The sequence below is a fragment of the Penicillium waksmanii genome (genome assembly GCF_028829765.1).
Source record: "Penicillium waksmanii strain IBT 27052 chromosome Unknown utg000004l:1.0-5674109.0:1.0-5678898.0, whole genome shotgun sequence".
NCBI classification, from domain to species: Eukaryota; Fungi; Ascomycota; class Eurotiomycetes; order Eurotiales; family Aspergillaceae; genus Penicillium; species Penicillium waksmanii.
Genome location: NW_026643251.1, coordinates 3,533,300 through 3,551,995, shown reverse-complemented (window position 1 = coordinate 3,551,995; position 18,696 = coordinate 3,533,300). Strand labels below are relative to the sequence as shown.

The 18,696-nt window shown below is 51.7% G+C and overlaps 8 protein-coding genes across 8 annotated transcripts; 6 read left to right on the top strand and 2 right to left on the bottom strand.

The window, feature by feature from the left end:
- Positions 1–85: 85 nt before the first annotated feature.
- N7481_004126 (PDPK1 family serine/threonine-protein kinase) lies at positions 86–2,636 on the top strand (the record flags this gene model as incomplete). Its single annotated transcript, XM_057263345.1, has 2 exons — positions 86–2,209; positions 2,262–2,636. The coding sequence occupies 2 exons, from the start codon at positions 86–88 to the stop codon at positions 2,634–2,636; spliced, it is 2,499 nt and encodes an 832-aa protein (XP_057125006.1).
- Positions 2,637–3,855: 1,219 nt separating this feature from the next.
- On the bottom strand, positions 3,856–5,805 carry N7481_004125 (Zn(II)2Cys6 transcription factor; the record flags this gene model as incomplete). Its single annotated transcript, XM_057263344.1, has 2 exons — positions 3,856–4,678; positions 4,733–5,805. The coding sequence occupies 2 exons, from the start codon at positions 5,803–5,805 to the stop codon at positions 3,856–3,858; spliced, it is 1,896 nt and encodes a 631-aa protein (XP_057125005.1).
- A 308-nt stretch (positions 5,806–6,113) lies between these two features.
- N7481_004124 (uncharacterized protein) lies at positions 6,114–6,557 on the top strand (the record flags this gene model as incomplete). The annotated part of the gene is made up of 4 exons (XM_057263343.1): positions 6,114–6,146; positions 6,219–6,236; positions 6,295–6,409; positions 6,475–6,557. 4 exons carry the CDS (start codon positions 6,114–6,116, stop codon positions 6,555–6,557), a joined length of 249 nt encoding a protein of 82 aa, XP_057125004.1.
- Positions 6,558–8,507: 1,950 nt separating this feature from the next.
- Positions 8,508–9,311, top strand: midA (putative cell wall protein; the record flags this gene model as incomplete). Its single annotated transcript, XM_057263342.1, has 1 exon — positions 8,508–9,311. One exon carries the CDS (start codon positions 8,508–8,510, stop codon positions 9,309–9,311), a length of 804 nt encoding a protein of 267 aa, XP_057125003.1.
- A 1,497-nt stretch (positions 9,312–10,808) lies between these two features.
- On the top strand, positions 10,809–11,603 carry N7481_004122 (uncharacterized protein; the record flags this gene model as incomplete). The annotated part of the gene is made up of 1 exon (XM_057263341.1): positions 10,809–11,603. One exon carries the CDS (start codon positions 10,809–10,811, stop codon positions 11,601–11,603), a length of 795 nt encoding a protein of 264 aa, XP_057125002.1.
- Positions 11,604–12,127: 524 nt separating this feature from the next.
- Positions 12,128–13,436, bottom strand: pex19 (putative peroxisomal membrane protein receptor Pex19; the record flags this gene model as incomplete). The annotated part of the gene is made up of 2 exons (XM_057263340.1): positions 12,128–12,244; positions 12,321–13,436. 2 exons carry the CDS (start codon positions 13,434–13,436, stop codon positions 12,128–12,130), a joined length of 1,233 nt encoding a protein of 410 aa, XP_057125001.1.
- A 1,525-nt stretch (positions 13,437–14,961) lies between these two features.
- N7481_004120 (bZIP transcription factor) lies at positions 14,962–16,325 on the top strand (the record flags this gene model as incomplete). The annotated part of the gene is made up of 3 exons (XM_057263339.1): positions 14,962–15,147; positions 15,275–15,977; positions 16,039–16,325. The coding sequence occupies 3 exons, from the start codon at positions 14,962–14,964 to the stop codon at positions 16,323–16,325; spliced, it is 1,176 nt and encodes a 391-aa protein (XP_057125000.1).
- Positions 16,326–16,813: 488 nt separating this feature from the next.
- Positions 16,814–18,109, top strand: stm1 (uncharacterized protein; the record flags this gene model as incomplete). The annotated part of the gene is made up of 4 exons (XM_057263338.1): positions 16,814–16,837; positions 17,133–17,316; positions 17,403–17,526; positions 17,635–18,109. The coding sequence occupies 4 exons, from the start codon at positions 16,814–16,816 to the stop codon at positions 18,107–18,109; spliced, it is 807 nt and encodes a 268-aa protein (XP_057124999.1).
- Positions 18,110–18,696: the final 587 nt, after the last annotated feature.

Genomic DNA, 18,696 nt, shown 5'->3' with positions numbered 1-18,696 from the left:
TCCCCGGCCATTCTCCTTTTCCCCTTTCCTCCCGAAACTCTTCTCCCCCCCCCAACCATCCCTCGCCCATTCGTCGCCCAACGCCATGAACGGGGATCTCAGCCTGTCCCAGTCCCTGGGAGGGCTGCGGATCGCGAACCCCGATGATTCGCCTCTGCATACTGAGGATGCGCCCGATGGTTACATAGGATCCAGCCCAGCCGGACCCCCGGATGACTCGTTATCACAATATCCACAGAATCCCATGTCAAATGACGACCATCCAACACCTTTCCCGGCCGCACCCATCGAAGCGCCGATACCAAATGAGAACCGAACTTCCCTCATCAATCCCATTCCAGACGTCCCTCCACCATCTTCGGCCCAGTACCAGCCCTACTCGACACAACCACACTCCACGCCCCCAAATCCGAATCGGCCCCTTTCCTCCGTGTACACAAACGGCTCGGCCACCTCCGTTCTGCCCCGCGACAACTCATATCGTATAAGAACCGATTCGGGTGCCTCCTCAAACTCTACACAGCAATCACGGATAGATACGCGCGGCGGAAACTCAGCTCTCCTGGCCGGTGTCCCAACGCGCGATAATTCTCACAGCGACCGTTCCTACCGCACAACTCAGATTCCGGCCAATGGGCCGGCAGTGATGCGGCAAACATCACGAGCACACGCCAGAGCTGGAGTGGCACCACAGATGTCTCGCACTCCCTACGCGATGGAGAATGGCCCAGCGGCCAGCAGTGAGGAATGGCAGGATCGCGGAGCCGCGGTCTCGGTGAGGCAGGAGGTCGATGCCAACGGGAATACTGTGGCACGTTTCGTAAAGAAGGGAGTCCGGGACTTTTCATTTGGAAATACTCTTGGAGAGGGTTCCTACAGCACAGTGGTATCCGCGACAGACCGACAAACCTTGAAGGAATACGCGATCAAAATTCTGGATAAGCGACACATCATCAAGGAAAAGAAGGTTAAATACGTCAATATCGAGAAGGACACCTTGAACCGCCTCACTGACCACCCCGGCATCGTGCGACTCTACTATACTTTCCAAGATGAGCGATCACTATACTTTGTTCTAGACCTGTGCAAAGGAGGAGAACTTTTGGGCGTCCTGAAGCGCATGACCACATTTGACGAGGAGTGTACCAGATTCTATGGTGCCCAAATCCTCGACACAATAGACTATATGCACAAGCGGGGAGTCATTCATCGAGATCTGAAGCCAGAAAATGTCCTCCTCGACCACCAGATGTACGTCAAAATTACCGACTTCGGCACGGCCAAGATTCTCAAGACCCCTCCACGACGACCGGATGAGAGCTCAAGCTCTATCCCGATTGATATGGCCGATCTCCCGGAAGAGGAACGAGCGAGCTCTTTTGTCGGCACCGCGGAATATGTCAGCCCCGAGTTGTTGACGGAAAAGAATGCTTGCAAGGCTAGTGATTTGTGGGCATTCGGCTGCATTATCTATCAGCTTTTGGCGGGTCGCCCGCCTTTCAAAGCAGGCAACGAATACCAAACCTTTCAAAAGATCGTGGCTTTGGATTACGAATTTCCGGTTGGATTCCCGACCGTGGCTCGGGATCTTGTTGAGCGCCTCCTAGTTCTTGAGCCCACCCGGCGCTTGCAAATTGAACATATCAAGAATCACGAATTCTTTGAAGGCATTTCATGGGGTTCGGAACTGTGGAAGCAGAAAGCCCCACGACTGAAAGCATACGTACCGCCACCACGAGAACCCATCAAATTGAATGGTGCTGAAGGTGGCGATAACTTTCCCCCGGCAATCTCAACGGCTCCGTCTAATGCCACTCAAAGTTCTCGTGCACTGCCTCGTGTGGTCACAGAATTACCACCGCCAAGTCAACTTGATATTGAATGGTCTCCTGTGCTCAGCAAATCCAATGAGCGCATTCTCAAATTGGGGAACATGGTAGTCATATCTTCTCCTGCTTCCCACAGTCCGACGTCGAAGAACGGTAGCGGTGAGGTTGAGACACCCGGGAGATTCTCGCGATTTTTCTCTGGAACAGCAACTAAAAAGCGGAATCGATTGGTCATGGTCACTTCTTCGGGTCGCATTATCCTTGCTGCCTCTGGCGGTGATGAGAAGAAATCAAAGCTTGAAATTCCTCTTCTCGCAGCCGGAACGCACTATAGAAGCACAACAGATGCCAAGGGGCATTCCTCCTGGGTTGTTGATACGGTATGTCAAAATTCATCGTTCGATTAGCTCGAATTCTAACTTAATTTCACAGAGAGACAAACATTTCGTCTTCGAAGATTCGAAACCATCCTCAAGCAACATCGGATCTACTGCGCTATCGGCGCAAGAGTGGCTAGATGCCCTCGACCGAGCTAGGGAAATGGCTTTAGCACAACAAAGCGCTGGCCCTTATTCTGCGGAGGACGCTTTCCGTGACATGTCTTCTGGTTTCTCAAGCCATGCCAACACACTCGATCGCACCTCCGACCTACAGCAGAATGAGAACACGAACCACAATCACAACCATGGTCATTCCTCGGGACGCAATCATCTGGTGAAACACCAGGCCACCGATTCCGAGTCGACTAAAGGGAAAAAGCGTTTCAGCAGGCGCCATTCAAAGAACGGCCTCGCTGCCGTGTTTTAATCCCTCGGCTACGCTGATCTCGGCATCGCCTAATTTCAACCCCAGAATTCGCGTTCTGTGTCGAGCACCTCTCCTATAACTTATTCTTGTACCTCGCGCCTACTCACACAGAAGACGGGCGCCTTCTCTGCATACCTCGTGCCCTTTGCATTTTATCGTGACGAGCGTGTTTTGTCATGTTGGGTTATGTCTCTGCATTTAGAATCGGAAGGGAGCATGCGTTGTTTTCCCATCTTTTGTCTGCTTTCATTGCGTTCATTCAAGTTTGCCCTTTCTCCCGTCTCTTTCCTAGCTGTTATATATCCCTGATTTGATTCGAAGCATATCGTCGCGAACCTCATTGAGGCTCCTTGTTTCTTTCCACTTCTGGCGACTTTGGACCTTTCATTTCTTTTCAGATGTTGATCATTGACCTGCCGGTTCGCGGTAGAAAGCACTGCCCTGCGAATTCTTCAATTGTGATTTTTTTCCGACTCTTTCCTTTTTTCTCTTCTGTCTGTCATACCCTCCAGAAAAGGATTTGGATCAAGCGCTATACCGTTCATTGCCTTTTTTTCTCTTTCTTTTTTCTCTCCCTCATGTTCCTGTCCAGCTATCCCTCCCATCATTATTCCACCCTCTCCTCGCTACTTTGCTAGCTCGAACCCTTGATTCCTTATGCCCTTGACCCTAGGCGGGCACTCTTTCACTGTGAATGTTTCTCTCCTCTAACTTGTCTCCCTCTCTCTCCAATTCCTATACAAACTTCATCTTCCTTCTCCTTTACCCTCGGCCAGAACAAAAAAGAAAATTGATATACCCGATGGGCATCGGCTGCCCGCAGCATCTTCATTGGCGGCTTTGTTGCAGGTTTAATTTTGGTAGCCATTAGGATTGGGTACATTTAGCCACTAAGTACATATATGGATGAACCTGGAAAGTGTACAGATTCTGCGATAGCCCTCCGATTCGCAACTTCAATGGATGTGACACCAAGTAAACACTAAACAGGTACTAGTAGTATCCACTTGGGCATGGATGGATGGTAGTAGTACTACTAGAACTAGTAGCCCTGGAGTGTATAACTATGTAGTTACTTTGGGCTGAGTTTCATTTTCGTGGCAATCAAAGATCAACATCGATGAGATTATATACAAACATTATGACCGTTATTCGTGAGAAGCCAAAACATAACCGCCGATATGTGCACTGGAGGGCATATGTAAAAAGAAGAAAGGTATTATATGAAGAGCCAGTCAAGCCGAGATTCATCCAATTCATCGATCCAGTCGAATGTATCGTCGCCGTCTTCATTATCGTCACCATTGCCTACTTGTGAATCAAGATACCCATCACGCTCGCGTCGCTTTTGGTCTTTGGTTTGCCACATCAACCTTAGTACCCAAGCTGCATTGCGAACATTGACACTGGTAACGGCTTGGTAGAGTGTACCGAGTCTCTCGAGAACGAGCGCACGTTGCGATGGACGGCGGCATTCCGCGCCTGCTATGAACGTGGGCCAGATGAGGCATTTGAAGTGAGGATCGGAAGAAGGGATGGAGCATAGCTCGGCAATGAGCTTGTTCGCGATGATGGAGTGGTCGGCTGGAACTCCGACGTCTGTCCAGGGAGGGGAGAAGCCTTCCCTTGATCGAGAGAGTACGCGGCTAGTGTAAAGGTAGACGGCGGCTTGGTAGCAGCTGGCGAGAGTGATGCGGTGAGAGACGTCAGTCAAGAAGTGATTTTGTTGCATTTCGTGGGCCCAGGCGACTGGGTCGAAGCTGCGGATTCCTTGGAGGAGAGCCACATATGATTCCAGGGTGAGCGGTCTTCCTTGCTGCATGGACATTGGCAGGGCTGTTGGTCGTGGAATGGCGGCTGCGATTTCAGAGTCCGGGTACCAGAGGGTGTGTACGAAGAATATCACTTCAAGAAGATAGGCGGGACATCCGATCCAGGAGGTTACTTCGAGTCGTTTGAGCATAGCTGGACCCATGGCCGATGAGTAGAATGGCTTAGAGAGAGCGCCTGGACGTGCGAGTGTTGAGCCCATGATTTCCAAACTGAAATTTTGGTTAGTCTTTGGTACTTGAAGGTGGATGTACAATAATACTTACATCAAGCAGCCATCGACGGCAAATGACTCAAGTCCCTGTAGCATACCCTGGCCAAGTTCGTCTTCAGGTCGGTCTCTGAGAAGCTTCTTCGCGCCCTCAATGTGGTAGCTCCAGGCGCCACTGCCCGATTCGAATAAATCTAGGAGCGCGAGGACGATTATAGTAGCCAAAGTCCTGTCGTCTCTCTGCGAAAGTGGATTGGAGAGGTCTTTGGATAGTTGGCCAAGCGTTCGCTGCTTGAATTCCAAAAAGTGTTGAAATGCTTTTGAAGGTGGTCGGTTGGCGCCTGTTGGGGAAATGAAGTTTTCAATGTCCTCGGGGGTCAATTGAGTGTCGGCGGTTAGCAGGCTCTGCTTTGACCAGGGCATTGTGGCCGCTTCTGAGTTCGTCGTGAGTGAGAAATGGAGAGCTCCCATTGAAGATAGAGCTAGCCCAAGAAGCGGCGAGTCTCCGACTAAATTTATAATGTTTCGCCATGGGTTATTCGATCCGGCGTAGACAACGAAGTCTCCCGCCATGCATTGATTATAGTGGTGCAGATAGAATCGTGAAAGTCGTGACATATCTTTGAATAGCGGGTCGACAAGCCCCCACGGTGTTGGAGCGTCCTCTGTAGAGCTTCCGCGAGGTACTTGTACCAGTGCGGTATCTTTCTGCTCCGAAAGGTCCAACCCAAGCAGTGCATCTTCTTTCGCTGGTCCAAATATAGCAGTATCTAGTGTGTCTTGGATCCAGGCGTCGGCCTCCGGACTCGACTGAGTCCCGCAGCTAGATGAGTCATTCTCGGGCGAAGACTTCGCGATGGAGAAGAAGTTGAAGCCGGGGGTATTTTGCGGTGCAGTATCATTGGGTTCGGAGGCAGGTGGGGATTTCGCATCGCCGTCGGACTTGTTCACATCGTCAAAGGAACGACCCATCATCTTGCCACGACTGGCAACACCACCTTTGACCCAGACCAAAGGCTTCTGGTAGCCCAAACATTCTTTACCTGCATCTCGGCACTTCCTGCAAGTCGGCTGACCATTATCGCAGATGATGCGACGGCGGCGACAGGTATAGCAACCTTTTGTCATGATCGGCGGAGGGGATCTGGGATTCTCAAGGGGAGTATAAACGAGACTGGCGACTGCGGAGCTGTTTGACTCGCCATCGCGGTCAAATATTGTCGAATAATTTCCACGGTTCACGCAGTCATTGCTGAACGGGCACTGCAGTTGATAATATGGAGAAATTGGCGGAGTCAAAATGGCGGCGGCGAGCCTCCGCAGACAAATCAGTGCGGGGCTTACTAAGAGTGCAACTCCGACTCCGCCTGGCCAAATCCGCGAATGCTGAGCCGAGCACTTTTGCCTCTCGTTCTACGAGCTCAAGAAGATTCACCATGGTATATTTCCTCTTTGTGCGGCAGCTGGAGGTGAGTGCACATTCCACAATACCCTCTCAAGTCCTTCGTCGATAGATGATCGCTGACCCGGGTACTCCGTAGATCTGGATGACTGCCAGGGTAGGTTCGGTGTCTCTGCTGGTCGCAGATCCGGATACTAATTCGATTTCGTCTCCAGCTCTTGCGAAGTCCTATCTTCCACCAGATGGTTGGCAAGGTTCATCAACGTGTGCAGCAAGTTCGCCATGGTATCCCTCCGGAACCGTCGCGCACCTCGCTCGAGAGTGATCAAGGTAGGGAGCCTCCCAAAGAGTGGACCCAAGGGATTCCGACGAAATGCTGACCTCGTGATTTGCAGATCTTGGCTTGAAGAAATTCGTCAACTATTTCAAGGAAGAGATCAAAGACCAGATGAAGGGCAAACCGCCCAACAAGCTGTGATTCAAGAGATCGCTGGCGTTTTTGCATTATGTTTTCTGCTCTGACCGGATGATACCCAACATAACCCCCAATTGGATTTGTTTTTGCTTTACCTTTTTTGCCCTGTTGTCATTTCTTTTATTCATTTCTTTTTTGGTTTTGGTTTTGGTTTTGCTATTTCGGCCCCTCTGCTCTTTTCTTCTTCTTCTGAGCTGTCGAAATGGAATGCATTGTTTCCGCCATAAAATGGTTGATCTCTCAAAATCAAGACGTCATGTTCCACACACCTTTTCTTAGACTGTGATGTGCTGTTGCCCCGTGCGACTGGGAGTTGAGATGAGAATTGATACTCGTAGACTTGGCTACATACTAAGTTACTACCTAAATATTGGGGAGGTGCCCAGTGCCAAAGGCATGAAAAAGGGGAATGGGTCCGGATTGGCTCCTATAAGAGCGCATAGCGGACGAATCATATCCAGGCTCTTGAACAGGACCAGTGCCTTGGGCGAGAATAGAATTCAATTTCAGTCTTCCGTTGATCACGGCACTTCATAGCCGCAATCGACCCAGTGTGTCTCCCAGGGCGGCAGCGTACCAAAACCACTAGTGTTCACGTTCCCTATAAATCTCCGCAACCCCTCCAGCGAAGCTAGTATTCTACTAGTACCTAGTATACAAATTGCTTTAATCCTAACAATTCATGGTATTAACTCGGAGTATGTACTAGTAACTGCCAGTGGGTAGGATGCGAAGTTGTAAATATTTATATCTCTTGTACTGGTTATCTATATACACTACCACTGGCAGAAACACCGGGCCAAGCGCGGCTATGGAGCGTCGTACGTAAGGAGTACCTGATCTGCCCAAAGAAAGGCGAGCGGGTGAATATTTGGAGAATATTGTAAACAGAAACCCCAGGAGTGGTTCAGGCAGTACTCCGTTCCTGGCGTGAGGAACCGGGACCCGCGGGCGTTCTCCGGCACCGAACGGAAGATTGCAGAGCGTAACCCTTGTTACGGGTAGTTATGTATGGATTCGTTATAGGTAACTAGTAGTGTGTACTCCGTGCTGTACCGGACCTCCATAGATTGGCACAAAACAAATCCAATCAAAAGGACAGGCTGGGTTAAGCCAACGCGGCGGTGGAGATTCGGGCCGACGTCAGAGCTGATCTGTCAGCAGCAAAAGAAATAAATCAGAAATCCAGGCACGCCACAGTGACCCAGTTAGGGCTAGTCACCGAAGGCCCGGTTCAGTCGGCTGACAGCAAGGAATTTTCGAGTCGAAGGGTCGTTCCGAAATCCCCCTCGAGGCAGCTCAAGAGGCAAGAGAATGGTACTCTGTGCTTTCTGCGTCTGTATTCTTTCGGCGCGGAGTTGGCGCCAATATGGGCCAAGATCGACAAAAGGATGTGATGCACACAATCAATCCAGCAGGAGAGGTGCTAAATATGGTTCAGTGGAGCCGATCGATTGGCGCCAAAAATTGGGGTGAAAATATTGTACTCGTACTCGTAGGAGTATATGCATGGAAGTAAAGGTCGTGAGTGGTTGGATGCTGTGCTTTGCGGGATCTACAAAGTGCAGGGTGTAGAATACTCTGCACCTTGTTGTAAATAGCAAACCTCTTGTAACCCTAGCTCGTAACGGTGGTGGCCTAAAATGGCCCAAAAGGTGTCTGCGTGGCCAAGGAGACAACGGGTGAAACTAGGAGACAGTCAGACAGTAGTGCAGCCTCTTAAAATGGACCAAGTGGGTCCTCCAAGCCTCCATTTGTTCCCAATTGGGACTAGCCTTGTACACTGAATGTTTCCCACTTGCTTTCTCCCTTTCTCCCTCTTGACCTTTGGACTCCCACTGACTCTCGCTGACTCTCGACCCTTCCTTCCCTTTCATCTCGACTCTCGTTTCTAAAATCAACCCCTCCACGATCGTTTACTTTCTCATCTCGAGAACAAAACTACATCCCATCATGCGTCTCGCTCGACTCTCGTTCCTGGCTCACGCCCTTCTCCTGACCGCCGTTGCGGCTCAGTCTGTCGCAGTCACCGACCTTGTCAATTCTATCACCAGTGACACTAGTTCATCATCCGAACCTGCTACCTCCGCCGACCCGACCACCAGCAGCTCTTCCTCCTCCTCCTCCACTACTTCTTCCTCGTCGTCTTCCGAAGAGCCAACCACGACTTCCGCCGACCCAACCACCTCTTCTTCCTCTTCTTCGTCCAAACCCACCACCTCGGCTGAGAACACCGCAGACAACACCTCAAAGACCACTTCATCCAAGAACAATGAACCCACCAAGACCTCAAGTGAGGATAGTTCCTCTACATCGGACTCTCCGTCCACCACCCAGACTCCCGTCGTCGAGACCATCACTTCCTACCAAACGGTTAGCGGTAGCACCGTGCCCCATGTCATGACCTCCACTTCTACCCCCGCCGCGGCAACATCTCCCTCGCTCAGTGGTGATAGCAGCAGCAATTCCAGCAGCGGTGTCTCCGATTCCGACAAGAAGATCATCATCGGTGTCGTCGTTGGTGTCGGCGGTGCCATTGTCATTGGTGTTTTGGCTATCGTCATCTGGCGTATTCAGAAGAAGCGCAGCGGACAGTACAACGAGGAAGATGATGACCTGATGGGCGGCACTGCTGTTGGATCTGGTCCCCGCGAGAAGGCTCCCAGCCCCGCTGCCGGTGCCCAAGGTACCCCCTTCAAGAGCACACTCGACCAGTACCACAACCCTGGTCCCGTCAACGCTGCATCGAACTTCTAAGCCTAGGCTCCTCGATGTTTCGCATTAGTCGAAGTGTAAAAATCTCTTTTTTTTGTACGATCATCACGCAATTTTCAGGCGCTATGGACAGGGTTGGCGAATGTCACGATCGCGTTTTTTCTTCTTTTTGGTTGCAGATTTCCAAATTTTTCTGTCTTTTCGGGTGAACTTCGGCTGCCCCTCACTTTCCTTTTCGACATCATAGACTCGACATGCTGTTGTTTCTCACTCCTTTGAGCGTTCTTTGTCCGCAACCTCCACATTCCTTGTGATCCCATCTCTCGATCCTCGCGCTACAATTACCCACGGCAGCTGTGTCCTTCGGCTTTGCCTCGTTATCTCGTTATTTATTCCCCGTGCCGGAGCGCTTGGTTTTTCCCCAGGGTTTTCCGTCTCGAATATATCTATCCTGTTACTTAATACATCTCTACCTGCCCAGTCTCCCATAGGCTCATCTTTTGATGTCCCAGGGTGTACTGAGGCATGTAAACTTTAGCCTTATACTGAAAAGTTTCATTCAATTTTTCGTGTTCCTTACATCATTTAAGAGCTAGCATAACCTATACTGCTGCTTTGTCTTTCCTTGGAGGATGCTGGCCATCACAAAGAAAAGAATGACATGTGCCATGTATTGGCTCATTCTAGGATATCTAAGATCTGTGAGATCGGTCCACTGATCTCGAAGATGATGCATATTTTCGTGTTCCTTACATCATTTAAGAGCTAGCATAACCTATACTGCTGCTTTGTCTTTCCTTGGAGGATGCTGGCCATCACAAAGAAAAGAATGACATGTGCCATGTATTGGCTCATTCTAGGATATCTAAGATCTGTGAGATCGGTCCACTGATCTCGAAGATGATGCATATTCTCCACGTGGGCCATTCATCATAGACTAGATAACCCTACTCGTAGAAATTTGATCTTGATTTGGATTACACATCAAGAGTGGGTTCGATTGCCAACAACGAGTGCTTGTCCTTGAAAAAAAAAGCACTATGGCCACTTACTCTATACACTGCTAGTAGCACTAAACATCCGTCGTTTTCATCATTGAAAATATGTAGCCAATTCAAACGGATGAGTAGTATTCCATACTCCATACTCCATAGAGTAGCTATCTCAAAGGGCAATGGAATGTGCAGATCACCACGTCCGCCCCTGGCTGGCCTGTTGATCCATGCCGCCTCCGCCGCAGCGACGCGCTCCTCACGTGGCGGCCGGAATGCGCGTCGCGCAGTCAACGATACGATCGACAACCTTCCCCCAGCCTCTCACTCCATTTAAAAGAACTCCCAAAAGGCTAGGCAAAGATAACCTCACCTCACCTAAAACTATTCGAGTGGATCACGTCTCCAGAAACTCAAAACTACATCTATCCCAACCTCCAACTTCCATCCCGGACTCGGCGAAACCATAACAGACTTCCATATCCGAACCACGGAACCCACCTTGTCCCAACTTTCGTCTTCGTCTTCCAAATCTCCAACCTCCACCATGTTCGTGACACACCCGGTCCCATCCTCGCCAACCACGCCCTGTCGCCAAACCGGCCATTATACACCGGTGCGACCTTCTCCACTGGGCCAGCGCAACTCCAACATCGCCACACCCCCATGGACAATGGCCTCCGCGGGTCAGTCAAAGCCTGGCATGGATGAGAACCAGTTATCTCCCGTCCAATTCCCGAACTTCTCCATCCACAGCAACCAGTTCCAGCCGCAAACGCAGGTCCACGAAGGGCAAAAGCAGTCGTCATCAAACATCTTCAGCCCGCCTTCAACCTCGCCCTTCCAGCACCAAGCTTCTACTCTCATGTCTCCTACCTCCCCTTCGCCCTCCAACAGACCCAAATTCGCCGACCGCTACTCTGCTCAAATCGCCAACCCAATGAAGAATACCACATCGCTCGCTCGCTCCAAGACACGCAAGATGTTCCTGAACCGCGTCAAGAACGAGCGCGACTCGGGCCGCTTCGAGGCACGTGGCGAGCAGATGATGATGGCGGAGCACATGGCCGATAAACGGAAATGGGAGGAGTCGATGACCCGGGACGTGAATTCGATGACGCAAGGACTCGAGTTTGAGGATGATAATATGCTCCCCGAGCAAGATGCGGACATGCAAGCTCTGAATGAATTCGTCTCCCAGGAAGAGGCGATGGAGATGGCGCTTCAGGAATCTGCGGGCTCGCAACCTGGGATGAATACCTCTTTCAGTGATGACGATTATGATGATATCTTCATGGCCCTCCCTGACCCGGCTCAGTCGCAGGATATGGAAATGTCGTGAGAAGTGCTTGTGTTTATTGTCAACAATTTTGTCTGCGTTTCAGCGAGAGCGGTTGCTTTTTATGGCGTTTTTATCTGAGATGTGTGATCTGTGGATGTTATTACTATTGTGTGGATAGCTTAGGTCTTGTCTTGCCTCCTGTGGCTCGACCTAGTTGTGTGAATATGGCCTGGGGCCTTGTATAGAAAGCCGAATACTAAAAGAGTATCTGCAATCCATTCGTGAATCAAAAATCGAAATCAAACCATGCCAATTTCCAAAATTAAATTCCACGGGTCAATCAAAAAGGACGCCTGTCTTTTTTTATAGCAATATTGTAGTCAACGACTGGTCCCGAGTACGTCCACACTGCTGGAGCAGCCACAAACAGGACTTTCTAGGAGTAACTCATCACACTAATCACACCCTCCAGACAGCACGAATCATAAATGGTATGCTGGAGTGTATTGGGTATCGACGCAGTTACGTATATGTAAAGTACAAAGCAAGCCGATCAATGTGCAAAGTCTATATCAGGAATCATCTTATTGTTGGGGGCAATCGGGCATTCCCTCGGGCATCGCACCTCCAGCTGCACCTCCAATATCAGCCATGAGAGGGTTGGAAATGAGTTCCTCCGGCGGGCTCCCAGCTGCTTGCATCTGTAAAGTATTAGCACATTGGTCTGCAATGATTCAGGTGCTCCAACGAAAAAGAAAAGGGCTACACTGGACTTACCTCTTGCATGCGCTCCCAAATATACTCACGGCATTTCGGATCCTCATCCGAGTAGCCCGTCTCCTCGAACTTCGTCACAATCTGCTTGACAATGCGTGCTTGTGTTTCATAACGATCCATATCTGCCGCAGGGACCTTGTCCTCGGCCTTGTTCTTCTCGATCCAGGGACCGAATTTACCGTCCAGCTCCTTCATGGGCTCGTAAAGCATCTCCTTATTTGAGAGCTGCTCCATCATTCCCATGAACATTTTAGTGAGGTCACCGCCATCCTCACCTCCTCCCGACGCACCGGCCTCGACAGCCTTGAGTAATTGGGCGAGCATATCTTCCGATAGCCCATCGTCCGCAGACGCGGCCTCGGTAGCGCGATTTCCAGAGTCCTGCATCCGCTCCATGGTCCGCTGAATAGCTTCATTGAAAGACTCGGCAGGCTGGTCGGAGTTGGCACCCAATGCAGAAGACGCAGTCGCAGCGGGTGCAGATGAGGGCGCAGGCGAGGGTGTAGCACCGCTCAACCCAGCGGCAGCATCGATACCAGCACCGCTGCTACCCTCCTCGGCCATCACATCAGCAAGTAGTTGTTTCAGGAAATCACCAGGCGGGATCCCACTATCCTCGAGCTGTTTGGCAAAGGCATCAGCACCCCCTTCTAAGGATTGTTGGAAGTTTTGGAAGTCAGCTCCCCCAGCTGCACCATTCGGCCCAGCTCCAGCTCCAGTTCCAGCTCCAGCAGCAAGTCCGGCGGCGGCTCCGCCATCACCCATCATATTAGCCATGTTCTTCTCCAACTCTTTCAGGAAGGCATCTTCGTCGAAATCAGCCGGCGCCGCACCGGCGCCGCCGGTGGTGTTGGCCGATGGAGCAGGCGGTGCGGGCTGAGGAGCCTTTGGTTTGGAGAAATCATCTAGGACCTCTGTTGCGGGGGGGGTTGCAGTGGTTAGCATGCAGGTCCGCAGGAGAGTTTGCGGAGCCGACGTACCATCTAGTTCGTCAAAGTCCGAGTCCTCGTCATCCCTTGGTTGCGCAGTCGGCTGGTTCTGCGGGGTTTCTATGGGAGGTGCAGGAGCAGTCGCGGGGGCGGACTCCTTGTCAGCGGGGACAGAAGGGGTCGCCATGATGGATTTGACGAGGGAAGAGAAGAGTCAAGGGAATAAAGGAATCAAGGAACGGATGGAGACTCTCGGAGGCGCGTTTGATGCCGTTGTTGGTGCGATTGTTGTTCACTCTCTCGAGGGCATGTGACACGGCGAATTTGGCGGGGAACCGAATCGCCGATCGCCGAGATTCTTAGTTCTTAGGACTGCATATTGATTGCATTCTACAATGCCTAGGGTATACTCTGTCAAGGCCACAGACTTATCAGTGTGTGAATTGATGGACTAGTCTGAACTATGAATTCTGGGTACGAGTATGTATACTCAATTGTGAGATCTAATGCTAAAGTACGTGCCAGATCGCTGGGGTTGGTCTAGTCTGGTCCTTGCGCAGTCTCTGATCAATCCCCCCCCGCACGAGGCAGCATTGCATCATTGGATCGCCGCGTGACATGGTCATGCGTGACAGAAGATCGGACTTGCAGAGAGTACGAACAGGCCAGCCAAGAGGGCTATAGGAGCAATAATACACTGCTAGCGCGCCCCTGAAAGCCCCGCGGTGAGCAGAACCAGCATGGGGCGGAATCCACCGATACAGTATGTATTGTATACAGAATGCGTATGGTAATATATTGTATTAAATATGTAATTTACTCAAGTACCCACTGAGTATACTTCAGATTGGATGTACAGATAAAATCTGGAAAGTACAATACGCCCCGGTATCGGCTATTCGGCGTTGGACATTGGAGAAAGTTGGAGTCCTACCACCACACCACCAGTTGGTACCTCGTGTCCAGAACCAATGGAGCCGGGCTTTCTCCGCGGGTGGAGGGCATTTTCTCGGGTTTTCTCCTGTTGCTCTCGCTTCCCTCGTACGATGCGACCAGAACCACCTTGCGAAGTGGCCAACCAATGCCAAGCTGGTGGACCCGTGCCGTCACCCCGAGGAGGCCAAAAATGAAAATTTTTCCTGGGAAAGACGAGAAGAGGGGGGAAAAAAAGAAAAGAAAAAGAAACGGGGCAAAAGAATAAGAAAAGAAAAGCAAAAAGAAAAAAAAGAAAAAAGGCAAAGCGTAACAAGTTCCATAGGCGAGCCCCTCTCTGGTTGGACCCGTGGTGGACAACGGACAATAGGGATTATTCGTTTAGTCAATCGCTTTACCTCACAACTTCTCTTCCTCCCCCAGTTCCCCCCCGTTTATCTCGAATTCTCTGACTCTTTCTTTCTCCTAATCGAATTTTTTTTATGTCACTCGTCTCTCATTACTCGCACGTCCCCTCCGATCCGTCCTAGCCGCGCGGTTCCTGCGTCTGTTCTTGTCCTGTTCTATTTGCCCCCCCCTCCACCCCCAAGCCCGTGGTTGTGGCTCGGGATTGCCATCCTGGTCGGAGGATTTTTAAGAGAAGTGCGGCGCGATCACAAAGTAGGAGGGCGCGCTCTGTCGGGGATTTCCCACCGTGGCAGGGTCAGAAAGAGAGAAGAGGATTGAGGGAGTGAGGTCCGATCAATAATTATAGATCTGTGAGATCAATCATTTTCCCAATGGTCTCTATGGTCGAGACCTCCCACCCCGAGCACAATGACACGGTCATGGATCCGGTCGTGCCCAAGTCCGAACCGTTGCCTGATGGTTCGATCAGCTCAAATGTCTCAACCCCGGACCCTGAAGTCGAGCCTTTAACCCAAGAGGCCGCGCAGACTCAAAAGAGAAAGGGTGGTCGGAAACCTGTACGTAACATCTTTCCCAATCTTGCATCGAGATGCAATAAATCCGGGGCCCGCATTCCTATCACCACAACCCCCATCTTTGACACCATTTCACTCTGGCCTGACTAATTTGCTTTTTCTTATCTAGATATATGCCACCTCTGAAGAACGCAAGCAGCGCAACAGACAGGCACAAGCCGCCTTTCGCGAGCGCCGTACGGAATACATCCGTCAACTTGAGACCACCATCAAACGCAATGAAGAGCAACTACAGAGCCTCCAACAGAGCCACCGTAGCGCCGCCGACGAATGTCTGATGCTGCGCTACAAGAACTCTCTGCTGGAGCGCATCCTGCTCGAAAAGGGCATTGACGTTCAGGCGGAGTTGCGCCTAAAGACTGGTGCTCCCGGTGCCGTCGCCAAACCGGCTCCTAATCCCATGCCACCCAAGTCGGCGCCAGCTCCTCCGGGCCCTCGTCCGGGACAAAGGCACCCTGCCGGCATTGCCTCCAAGCCCGATGCGTTCGGCATCTCACAGCGTGAAGGTGCCTACGGAGTTTCATCACCGCAGTTTCAAGCCACCCCCACTTCTCACGTCTCCTCGCCGTCGCATGCCAAGTCTCCAGGCTTCGCATATCAGGGAGGCGGCATGTCTCCTGTCGGCGTGGAATCGCAGGCCGGGCGCCCGCAGTTACTGCCGCAGCCGCGAACCTTCAACAATCAGACTTCGCCGCCGGCTATCAGTATGCCCCATACTGATCCGTCAGATGCCAAGCCACGGAGGCCCGGGGCTGGACGAGTCCCATCAGCATACTACCCTTCTCCTTTCCAAAAGCACTATGATCAGCTCGGTAAGCATCCACAAGGAGTACTCTTTCTCGTCCTTCCCAAGAGTTTGGCTAACACTTTTAGAACAAGAATACGATGCTCAAGCAGATATGGTGGATGATGACCAAGATGGATCTATTCACAGTTCATTTGTCCCGGGGTTCACACCTCAATCGGTTGCTTCGGGCTCACACAGCTTGACCGGGTTCAATCCCCCTTCTGGCGGAGAGGGTTCAGCCGGAGACTTTGGAAATGCAAACCATCTGCTGGGACAGTATGAACCGATGCTGGACAACGATCCGTTTGGACTGAGTGCCAGTATGCATTTTCCGACCCCATTCAACTATGAACAGAACCATCCACGAAATTGAAGGAGAAAAAAAAGAAAAAGGAAAAGGAGAGCGATGACAAGGAGTTGGATTCCTTGTTACTAAAAAGTCTTCTGAGCATTGCCAGGCGTTACTCTGTTTTGGGGTGCTATTTATCTGATGGATACCAGGTAGAACAATGTACAGTCTATCATGAGATGAGATTAAAGTCATAGCCCTAAAGAGATACTCGTAGTACTCGTAGTACTCGTAGGATGTAGTAGGATGTAGGATCTATGATGCTGGCAGTGACGCCATGATACCCTAAGCCCTAGCCTGATTCGCTTAGTAAATCGCGCCTAACCGGATTCGTGCTCCACCACAATGGACCTTGGCCGCCTCCTTCCTCCCTTCGCATCTCCATCACGATAGCGATATTCAATCTTCATTTAAAAGGCCGGATCTGTTGAGGTTCTGCCTTGTGCCCCTCCCTATCCTCTCCGCGATCGTCGAGTGCCTTCCCAGTCGGAAGGACTCCGCAAGCAGGCGTCATGGCGGAAGCCATTCGGTCCAAGGTACGCTGATGAAGATGAACGAGCTTCGAAAGCTCCCACTCGCTCCGGAGCAATTGGGATCGAACAAAATGGCAGGCAGGATAGCTAACATCTGCTGTTTTTGTCTCTACAGAACCTTTACGAGCTCCTCGGTAATTTTCATCCTTTGTTTCACAATCTTCCCACTTCTACTGCGCTTTGGGGCATTTCCGATCGCCCGCACACAAATCGCTTCCGGCGACCACCGGCATCACCATCAGCTTCTTCGAGATGAATATCGTCCACTAATCATGGAGTTTTTTTTTTATCGTTACAGGTAACGACCCCGAGCTCGACCCCAGCAGACCTCCTGCTCCCCCCCGCCCGGGCCGTCGACCGACCGGCTCCCCGCCATGGCAAGCGTGATGGCCCTAAGGATGCCCCCGCTGCCGCCGCCACCACCACCCCCCGCGAGAACAACAACCGCCGTGGTGGCCGTGTGAACGCTGGCAACGACGCTGGTATGTGATCAATTGAGTTCGGGGATTTGCAAAAGAGGGGCATGAGAATAAAAATGTCCTGGAGCTGATATATTCGGGTAACACAGCTTTCCGTGACCGCAACGCCGGTCGCCAGAACAACCGCACCAAGCCCACCGATGAGGCCGAGCAGCCCGCTCGCCGTGGTGAGCGTCGCCCCCGTGGTGACCGTCAGTCCCGCACTGGCCAGACGTAAGCGGCCCCTCCCGATGAAACAATTACTGCAATATCGAGAAGATCTTTTGCAGTCAGAACATCAATCATGAATCATCAGACAAAAGGCTAACAATCATCTCACAGCGACACCCGCAAGCAGGTCCAGCAGGGCTGGGGTGCTGAGGGCGGTGAGAAGACCTGGGACGACGAGCGTGCCGGCGAGAAGATCGCCCAGGCCGACGAGAACGAGCCCCAGACTCCCGCTGAGGACGCCGAGGAGGCCGACAAGTCCGTCTCCTTCGATGCCTACCTCGCTGAGAAGGCTGCCAAGGCCAGCCTGGCTGCTAAGCCTGTCCGCACCGCCAACGAGGGCACCAAGGCCGACAAGAAGTGGGATGCCGCCAAGGAGCTCGCCCACGAGAACCAGCCCGAGTACATCTCCGCCTCGGCCGAGAAGTCCCAGCGCCAGAAGCAGCGCAAGGAGAAGAACTTCCTTGACGTCGACCTGCGCTTCGTCGAGCAGCCCCGCACCGGCCCCTCCAACGGCCCCCGTGGTGGCCGTGGTGGTGACCGCGCTCCCCGTGGCGACCGTGGCGACCGTGCCCCCCCGTGGTGGTGACCGTGCTCCTCGCGGTGACCGCGCTCCCCGTGGCGATCGTGCTCCTCGCGGTGGCCCCCGCGGTGGTGCTCCCCGTGGCGGTGCTGCTGCTGCCCCCCCGTGGCGGCCGTGCCCCTGCCGGCCCTACCGTCGACGAGAAGAACTTCCCCAGCCTGGGCGCATAAATGTACTCTCGCCAAAGAGCTGCGGCCCATATGAATGGAGGGTGACCTGCTGCCCAGACAGCGTGCCTTCAATTTATTTTCCACTGATTTAGTTTTCTGGGGAATATCTCTCTCTCGCCTTTTTTTAAAAAATTAGTCGGCCTTCTTTCCGCCTTGATCAAGGTGTTTGGAGGTCTATGTGTGACTTGACTCGTGCTTAACATGTTTTCTCGGATGTGGATGTGTGCAAACGTGAATTGGATGACTGAAATTCAACGGGCCCATGTAATTTGATTCGATCCAAACGTCATAAAAAATTAGGAATGCAATGAAATCCTTCATCTGAAATAGGACTTGCAATTGTAGTTCAAAATTAGAGAGGCCTTACGCTAGGAGCTTGACTTCCAAGGTTCTAAGGGCAGTATTTGACATATCAACCTTGGA